Source organism: Myotis daubentonii, chromosome 16, assembly GCF_963259705.1.
Source record: "Myotis daubentonii chromosome 16, mMyoDau2.1, whole genome shotgun sequence".
NCBI lineage: Eukaryota > Metazoa > Chordata > Mammalia > Chiroptera > Vespertilionidae > Myotis > Myotis daubentonii.
In genome coordinates, this window is record NC_081855.1 from 48,188,855 (window position 1) to 48,198,423 (window position 9,569).

At 59.2% G+C, this 9,569-nt stretch overlaps 1 protein-coding gene across 7 annotated transcripts in view; it reads left to right on the forward strand.

Moving 5' to 3' along the window:
• The window catches only part of ARHGAP23 (Rho GTPase activating protein 23), a 75,271-nt gene extending 65,702 nt beyond the window's left edge, over positions 1 to 9,569 (forward strand). For all 7 annotated transcript variants that reach the window (XM_059670794.1, XM_059670792.1, XM_059670796.1 and 4 more), the window contains 4 exons: positions 1,553 to 1,594; positions 2,145 to 2,241; positions 4,209 to 4,240; positions 7,103 to 9,569. In XM_059670794.1, the coding sequence (XP_059526777.1) occupies positions 1,553 to 1,594; positions 2,145 to 2,241; positions 4,209 to 4,240; positions 7,103 to 8,131 (1,200 nt within the window). In that variant the 3' untranslated portion in view covers positions 8,132 to 9,569. The remainder of the gene's footprint in view (positions 1 to 1,552; positions 1,595 to 2,144; positions 2,242 to 4,208; positions 4,241 to 7,102) is intronic.

The window sequence follows — 9,569 nt, forward strand, 5'->3', positions numbered from 1 at the left end:
GGCTGTGGGTTTTAACTTCAAATCAGTGAGCTTAGCTCATATACTTTATTGTCACTTTTGTACTTTTAGGACTTATTTCTGTTATGCAATTTTTTTCTGTTAACTACATTTTCATTTTGGTCTGTCCTACCTTGCTTTGGCTGCATTGATTTTTATTTTTCTGATATTAAAATCATACAATTTATAAAATCCACATACTTATAAAGCCCATACTTACGTTTAGTTTTCACTATCAATTTCTAAACTTCATCAGTCTTCCATGCCTTCCTCCCACCACATCTAAAAGCCAAGCACTAGTGTCCTTTCACCCGTCACTGGTTTCTTGCTCTGGATTTGAATTCCAGATTGTCAGGAACACACTTTGTGTGTGGGCATCATTCTTGGTTTGATTAACAATGGACTTTTCTATGCTACTACCCATCCTTATTTCTCAAAGCTTATTGCTCAACTCTGGATTCATTTCTTTACTTGCTCGTATACTCAGAGAGTTTAGCTGGGTATAAAATTCGAGGTTCAAAGTTCCTGCAGCTCTGGCTCAGTTGGTTGGAGCGTCATCCCATACACCAAAAAGGTTGCAGGTTCAATTCCCACTCAGGGCACATACGTAGGTTGCAGGTTCCATCCCCAGTTGGGGTGTGTACGGGAAGCAGCCGATTGATGTTTCTCTCTAACATCTCCCTCTCTCTCTCTCTCCCTTCATTTCTCTCTAAAATCAATAAAAAACATTTCTGCAGATGAGGATTAAAAAAAAATTCTTTTTTTTTTTTTTTTTTAAAAATTCTTGCCTTTGTAGTCCAACAATACATTGAAATAATTACTTGTCTTGTTGTGTCTGTTGCTGCTGAAAATTTTAGTTACAGCTGATATTTGCTCATTTGTAAGCAATCTGGTTTTGTTTTTTAGAAAACGTTTAGAGTTTTATCATTAAGATTCTCAAATTTCACAAAACATATCTAAGAGTGGAATTTATGGCTTCAGTTTCTATCGTGTTTGGCATTTATGAGAAACCCCTTGCCTGCCTGCCCCTCAGGGAACCTCCTAACACTTTCCAGGGCAACCCCAATTGTAAGAGTGGAGCCCAGGGCTGGTGTGGGGTGTACTCGGCTCTCGTAGTCCTGGAGGCCTCCTCCCTGCAGTGTGCCCGGCCGGCCCTACCTACACGGCCCCCTGCTTCTGGCTCGCGATGTGCGCTGGGCAGAGTTAGTGAGAGGCAGGCAGGGAGAAGCCTCCCTCAGCAGGGCATCATCTCCGCTCCGACCCGCTCTCACTCCCGTCTGCACGTCCCTCCCACACCGGGTCCAGTCTTTCCTTTCCCCAAGGGTTTCTCATAGTCTGTGGAGTCGGGTTCCAGAACCTATCAACCTCTGAGGCCTCTCTGGCAACCAGGCCAGCCTGGGGTTTGTTGAGAAGAGGGGGGCCCTCGCCTCTTGGTGCCCCCTCCTGTCCCATCCCGTCCGGCACCTGAGTGGGTGCTCTGGACAGAGCAGGCTGGGAGCCCGTGTCTGCCCGTCTCCCACGCTGATTTCATCACTTCCTTTTGTCTCCTCCGCAGTCAGACTGGTTCTTCAGTGATGACGAGGACAAGGGAGAGAGAGTAAGTGGTGCAGAGGGCAGGCGGGGGGCGGGGGGGGTCCGGTCTGAGGTGGGCCCTCTTCCCAGGTTGGGGGCGGGGGAAGCAAGACTCCAGCAGGAGAAGGTCCCCGCCCTGTGCACCCCACTCTGAGGGAGGAAACATAGACCCACACCGAGAGGAGACACATCCTTGCCTCCGGGAGTTCTCAGTCGGGGGGCGGGGGCGGATATAGGCCTCTAAAGAAACAGTGTCCAGTAGCAAAGGCAGACGCCCACCTTGGAGTCTTCTGCAGCGGTGTAGCCTCAGGAAGGTCCAGGCTGGTGGGGGAGACACAGCTCCCTCAGCGGAGGGAGCAGCTCAGGACTCTGAGGCTCGATCAAGGTGTTGGGGAGGCACAAAACGGTCCAACGGAGACCTGCCCTCGAGGGTGCCTGCGTGATGAGGGAGACAGCACTGCCCGGCGGAGCCAGTCTGTGGAGGAGACGTGCGCCCTGCCTCCAGGGGACCCCGTTCTGCAGGGTCCAGGCTGGCCGTCTGAGGGCCTGGTGGCTGACCCTCCTTCTGTTTGCAGACCCCTGTGGATGACAAGGAGCCGCAGTCAGTGCCCAACATCGAGTATCTCCTGCCCAACATTGGCAGGACAGTGCCCCCTGGCGACCCAGGTCCGGGTGAGTGCAGGGTCCCGGGAGGGGTGGGGGTGAGGGTGGGCCCTGCATCCCTGAGGGTCCCAGATGCCCTGCACCTGCCCCGCGGGGCCCTTCCCTCCCCCACCACCGAGAAGGGGCTGTGGCAGGGCTTCTCTCTCTCTGGGGAGGTCCAGCTTGCCTGTGCGCCCACCTCCTCATCTGCTCAGCTGCCCCCACCCCAGGGCTGGGGAGGAGTTTTGTTCACCCTCCTTCACTGGTTTCTTTCCTGAGCTTTTTATTTCTCATGGGCTGTGTCCTTCTGGGCATGTTTCTCTTTTTAATTTTTCTTCCTTTTCTCCTTGCACCCCTCCATCCCTCCTCCCTCTTCTCCCTCTGCTCTCCTCCCACACCCTGGATCCTGTTCCTTCTCTTCTCCTCCCTCCCCCTCCTCCAGCGGACCTGTTGGAGATTTAAAGGGTACAGTGTGGCGTCGCGGCCTCGGTCACTAACAGTGGCGGGTGATTATAAGAAGGCTGGGCAGGCACGAGGGGCAGGCGGGGACATCCGGGCTGTGAGGACCTCACCCTGACATGCCAGCTCCCCATGATTGCTAACAACCCTGTGCCAGTCCCCTTCCATCTGGAAGGCCCTTCTCAGGAGGAGGGAGGCACTTGCTAGAGCTAGATCCTGTCCCCTGGCCAGGAAGCCTGGGCACCGCATGGCTGCCCTCCCGGTGATCCCCCTCCCGAGGCCTCTCTGTGCCCAGCTGGCTACGTCTGGTGATCTGGGCAGGGGGAGGCTTGGCTGGGAGCAGGACCCAGCCTCTCCGACACCAGTGACACCACCTTTCAGAAGCCTCTTATGGCTGTAGCTCCTGCCTCACTCCCCTTCAAGGACTGACTCTCTCTGCTTCTGAAACCAGAGCCCCTCCTATTTGCAGGCCTTCGGCCATCCTCATAGGAGAGCAGCCACGAGCTCCTCCCACCCTGGGAGTGACCTCACCTCGGTCCTTTGGTCCTGTCTCTGACAGGAGGTGTGTCACAGCACCCTTAGCTGCAAGAGGCAGGCTGGGGAGGGCCCAGACGACGTGGGTGGGGATGGCAGAGGAGCCCTCGTCTCTTCTAGTCACCCGCTGCCGCTCCCTGCCCCGTGGTGTGTCGCTGTGTGGTCAGCACATCTGCTCTCACCGTGTGCGGGGTGGGCTGGGGAGGAGGCCTCTAACCTGCTTGCCAGTGAGTGTGGATTAACTGCACTGCCCGCTGCCCCCTCGGGCCGGGGAGGGCACGCATCAGCTGCTCCCTGCCCGTTCTGGAGGAGACGCTGCCAGGCTTGGTTGTGGTTCCTTCTCCACCCCCGTCCTATTCCGGGAGCGGGACCCAGGCCCCACGGAGGCAATCACGACCTAACTCTCCGGTTATAAACGAGGGCCTCACGTCCCGACGGGGAACCCAGCAGGGCTCTAGCCCCCAGGCCACTCTGCCTCCTGTGTCCCACCCACTTCATGTCGGCCCTGCATTCGATCATTCATTCATTCACATGGTCCTCTCATGTCCTGCAAGTGGGGGGTGAGGGTGGGTGTCGGGCACCCTCCTCTGCACTGTGTGGTCTCCATTCTCCAGAGCATCTGTGATTTGCTGTGTCTCGCTGTTGTGGCTTCGTGGGCTGCACCTGGTACCGGGTGCTTCACAGTAACCGGGAGAGGAGGGGGAGAGGAGCTAGGCCCCCCAGAAGCCCCTCTTGCCCTTAACCCTGGGCACATGAGGCGTCAGTGGCTGGCAGCCTGGTGGCCCGTCCTGCCTCACAAGGAAGCGGTGACTGACATCCTACTCTGCTCCATCCCTATCCCATTGGAACTGGCCTCAGAGGCCCCGGATGTCCCAGGCCCAGGGGGGGTCTCCGGTTTCCGGACTCCCTGGTTTCCAAAGCCTTTGAAGAGGGAATGGTGTTCACACGTATCAGCCTGCTCCTGCCCCATCCAACGTTCCTTTCCTTTCTGTTCTCACCCACAGATCCCACCACCTGTAGTTCAGCCAAGTCCAAGGTAAGTGCCAAGGCGGTTCTGAAGGCTTTCTCCCTGGACAGGGCAGCCCCGGGACCTTTCAGCCAAGGGAACTGGGAGGATCGCCAGTAGACCCCGAGGAAAGCTGGTGGTCACTGGGAAGGAAGATAGGAAACACGGGTGTCCGAGAGACACTGAGAAGCGGCTCTCCTGGACCGTGCTTGGCGAGGCATCTGGTGCAGTGAAGGCTCTGGCTGGGAGGCAGTGTTGTCCAAGTGTTAGAAGTCCTGGGTTTGAATTCTGGCTCCACCACTTGGTAGCTTCGGGGCACTGGGCAAGTTACTTAACCTCTTTCAGATCCTCAACTGTAAATGATGGCTAATATTTATCCCCATCAATGGAGTTAACAATCAATATGTCCCATATAACAATGTTTAAGGTCTTTGGAGAGCCCAAAGCGAGCGGAAGGAAGGAAATAATAAAGATAAGAGCAGAAATCGATGAAATAGAAAGCTATTGAGAAAAATCAATAAAATCAAAGCTGGTTCTTAGAACCAGACCTCACCACCAGCTACTCGCCCACTCCAGCCTGCCCTCTGAGACAGAACCCGGCAGGCGAGGCTGCTGCCCCAGGCAGACCCTGCCCTGTGGTGAGCGTAGAGCTTGCTGGCCAGGCGTGTCCTAGTCAGCTCAGGCTGCTGCACAGAACACCACAGCGGCTTAGGCAACAGGAACTCATTTTCTCGCAGTGCTGGAGGCTAGATCCAAAACCCAGCCCTTAGCATGGTCAGTTTCTGGTGAGAGCTCCTTCCTGGCTTGTAGGTGGCTGCCCCCTCCCTGTGTCCTCAGATGGCACAGACAGAGAGCAAGAGACTTCCGTGGCGTCTCTTCTTATAGGAGCACTAATGTCACCGTAAGGGCCCCCCCTCATAGCCTCTTCTAAAGCTAGTCAGTGAAATCAGTTAAATACTGGCTGGTTGAGCTGGGCTCATGTCTGTCTGGGTCTCTAAGTACTGGCTGGGTCCCAGTGAGCCCACGGTGCCTGACACAGAGCAGGTACTCACTATGCGTCAGACGAATGCCCTGGAAAGAAGATGGCTCTAGTCTGCAGAGGTCCCCTGTGCCTTCTCCATAAAGCCTCCGCCGGCATACCTCTGGCGATGGGGAGCTCATTCCATCACAGACTTCTGTGGCAGAGAACAAGGTCATTAGAGTAGCCTGAATCCCACCCAGTGCACCTGCTAGCCTCCTGGTTTCCCATAGCTTCTCCTGGACTGACCCCTTGACCTTCGGGTGAGTCTGCTGACCTCTGCATTCACTGGCAGTGACCATTCTGACCTCATTACTTCTGTAACTAGTTGGCATGAGAGGGTAATTTGGTCAGATGGTCCCCCAGCCTCGAGTTTCTGAGAAAATGGCCAAGACAGAACGCGGCACTGGCCACCAGGTGCCTCAGACCGATCATCGCAGTGCTGCCATGTCGCAGAACCCCAGGGGTGCCTTCTGGAGTCGTGCAGTGTGGGCAGCCGTGGCCCAGGACCACGTGCCCGTGAGTCCCGAATCCCTGACATGCTCCGGCTTCCTTAGAACTAACTGATGTGAGGGAATGCATAGGACGCAGTGGCCACGCCGCCTTCTCTGTCTCCACTCATTGGTACACTGTGGCCTGTGAGGGGGTGTCCCAGGGCATGTCATTGCAGCCAGCAGGGGGATCACTCCCAGCATCTGCTTCTGCAGGGCTTCCTATGCTGAGGGAACGCCACTCGCCCATTTGCTCATTCACTTAACATTTATTATTTGTTGAGCACCTACTATGGGCCAGGCGTCATGGGTGGAGGCACAAAGAAGCCATAGACCTAGCCTGCTCTCAGAGAACTCAGAGTTTGATATAGATGATGCGGAAACAACGCTATTCTGATGTGAAAAGAGCTGGCATAGATGTATCTTCAAAGGGCTATGGCAGGGATGGGGAATGGCCCACCCGTGGGCTGTATTAGGCCCAAAAATTCACCTGGTCTGGCCCTGCCAAGGCATTAGGGGTGCCTTAATTAAATGTTTAGCCAAGGATAGGCTAATTTTTAAGTTGATCATTTTATGATGTTACAGACACCCCAGAAGAAAGGTTCCCCGGCCCTGGGCTAGGGGAACAGAGAAGGGGTTTACCAGCTCAAAGGAAGGGCTGGGAGGTTGCTGCACGGAGGGTGCCCTGATTGCGCTGGGCCTAGTAGGAGGAGTAAGAACTCATCCAGCAAATAGGGCACAGCTCCCATTTGGCAGTAGGGCTGGCCTTTGGACTGATCCGGGGTTAAGGGTTGCTGGGGTTGGGCGCTGGGGACAAGGCTGAAATGCAGCCAGTGAGGTGCGGCGGGAAAGGGAAGTGAACTTGAGCAGGTTGCCCTGGAGAGGCCTGTAGGCACTGAGGCGGTGGAAAGGCCGGAGGGAGGGGCTGGGAGCTGTGGTCCGAGAAAGGCCCCTGCCAGGAGCTGGTGCTTGTAGCCCAGGCCAGTCTGTGTGCACTGGGTTCAAACGATCCAGTATCACTGACGGCTGAGAGACTACTGTCGCCAGAGCTGAGTCTGAAAGGGTTTCTCTAGCGCTGCCTACGGAGCATGGAGCGGAAGTTGGGGGCGGGGAGGTGCCAGGCCAGCACCCAGCCCACAGGAAGGAGTTGAGAGTCTGGATTAAGACCGGAAGGGGTGCCACGAAGGCTTCTAGGTCGGGGGAGGGCGGCAGGGGTCCCCAGGGCGGAGGGACAGCCGTGCAGGGGACGGTGTGGGAGGCCTGCGGGGCTGGCATCCTGGTGGGCACGCGGAGGGCGCGGAGGCCTCCTGCCGGGGGCGGGGTGAGAGGGAGGCGCTGGCGCGAGTCTGGGCACCCCCTGAACCCCGACCCGTCTCCCCGCAGGGCTCGTGGGCCCCCAAGAAGGAGCCTTACGCCCGGGAGATGCTGGCGATCTCCTTCATCTCGGCCGTCAACCGCAAGCGGAAGAAGCGGCGGGAGGCGCGCGGGCTGGGCAGCAGCACGGACGACGACTCGGAGCAGGAGGCGCACCAGCCGGGGGCACTGCCGCCCGCGCCCCGCGCCCCGGACCCGCCGGAGGGCCCGCCGCCGGGCGCCGCCGCCCAGGAGGGCCCCGCGGCGGCGCGGGAGGAGCGGCCGGCGGCCGACACGCGCTCCATCGTCTCGGGCTACTCCACGCTGTCCACCATGGACCGCAGCGTGTGCTCGGGCGCCGGCGGGAGGCGGCCGGGCGCCGGGGACGAGGCGGACGACGAGCGCAGCGAGCTGAGCCACGTGGAGACGGACACGGAGGGCGGCGCGGGGCCCGCGGGGCGCCTGGCGCGCCGGCCCTCGTTCACCTCGCACCACCTCATGCCCTGCGACACCCTGGCGCGCCGCCGCCTGGCCCGGACCCGCGCCGACGGCGAGGCGGCGGGCGCCGGGCGGGGAGGGGCCCGCGGCGCCGCGGACGCGCCCGGCTCCGCCTCGTCCAGCAGCCAGGAGTCGCTGCGCCCCCCGGCGGCCGCGGCGGGCACCGTGCTGGGCGCGCGGCCCTCGCGCCTGGAGGCCCTGCGGCTGCGCCTCCGCGGCACCGCCGACGACTTGCTGGCCGTGCGGCTGCGGCGGCCGCTGTCGCCCGAGACGCGCCGGCGCCGGAGCAGCTGGCGCCGCCACACGGTGGTGGTGCAGAGCCCGCTGACCGACCTCAACTTCAACGAGTGGAAGGAGCTGGACGCGGGGGGCTCCCCGGCGCCCGCGGGCCCGCGCGCGCACAGCGACCACAAGGACTCGGGGCTCAGCAGCCTGGAGTCCACCAAGGCGCGCGCCCCGTCGTCCGCCGCCTCGCTGCCGCCCGCGCCCGGGGACCCGGGGGCCCTGCAGAGCCAGGCCCCGCGCCGCTCGGCCGCCGCCCGCCTCCACCCGTGTCTGTGACCCGCCCCGCCCCGCCCCGCCCCGCCCCGCCCCGCCTGGGACTCGGCCCCCCTGGGGGAGCGGGCGTCCCCGCCGGCGCGCACCCCCTCCCCTGTTTCCCGGGGCGCTGCGGCCGCGTCTCTCCGGTCGGTGCGCCGGGATCGAGAGGGAGCGGGCGGAGTGTGGGTGGGGGAGAAGGAAGAGGCTGCGGGGGGGCCGAGTCCCCTGGTAAATGGCAGGGTGTGCCCGTATGGGCCTCTCTGTGCCTGCACTTAAAGACCCTTGTTGGCCATGGGGTGTGGATAGGGAACCCCGAGTCTCAGACTAAAGGAAAGACACTGGGTGATGCTGGTTCTTCCCTTCCCTCCTCTGGCCCCTCCCCCACCCATTAGCGCCTAGCGAAGGGGGTGGGGGCGGGGGTGTCTGGGAGAGGGGGTAAAGGTGCTGGTGTCCGTGGGAGGGGTGTCGTGTGTGTAGTCACTGTCCAAAGGTGTTTCCAGTAGCGACTTCTGCCGCCCCTGCTTTCTCTGTCTCCCCACCCCCTGCAGGGCTCCCGCCCTTGGTACCCCCGGGGATCCTTCCCCCTGATGCTTTTCAGAGCCAGAGAAGGGGGGCGGGGCCGCTCCACGGAGGCAGGACTCACTCTCACCAGGTATATTCCCCCACCAACCTTTTGGCAAACTCTGAATCACCCCCCGCCCCACCCCCACCCAATAGCGCTTTGACCATGGGGAGCTGTCCATTCCCCAGTTTGGGGAGGGTCCAGGGTCCCTCCCCTACTAGACCTCCCTTGCCTCTCTCTCTGTTCTTCCAGCTGTGCCTGCTTCTTCCACAACTCAGGCACACAGACCCTCACCTTCTGCCCCTTGGGGGTTAGTAAAACATCCCGTCTCTCTCTCTCTCTCTCTCTCTCTCTCTCTCTCTCTCTCTCTCTCTCTCTCTCTCTCACACACACACACACACACACACTGATTTACGGGGTCTGAGCTGGGCTGGTCCTTCAGGATGGGCGAGACCCAGCCCCCTGTCCTCCTCCCTCCCGTTGTAAATAGACCCGCCATCCCCAGGCCGCCCACACACGCCCTCACTCATTCCAGGGAAGCCCGCGTGGGGCGTGAACCCTACTGCCACTGTCTGTCAGTCCTCTTGGTTTATGCAAAGATTTGCTGTAAAGTAGATTTCTCTCTCCTTCCTCCCCCCTTCCTTTTATTGTAAATATTGTCTCTAAATGTGTAACATATTATAAAGAATTTATAAGGATTTTTAAAGATGTTCTGCTCATTTAAAGAAGTGTTGTAACAGTGTTGGATAAGCCTCTGGCCCCACGTCCGCATGTCTCCTTTCACTGTGTCTTTGACACACCTACCTAGGCAACAACTAAGAGTTCCTGCTTCTGAAAAGTTCTGTCTTAAAAGTATAGTCTATATCTTGGAAATAAATGGCCTTCCTTGAGGCACAA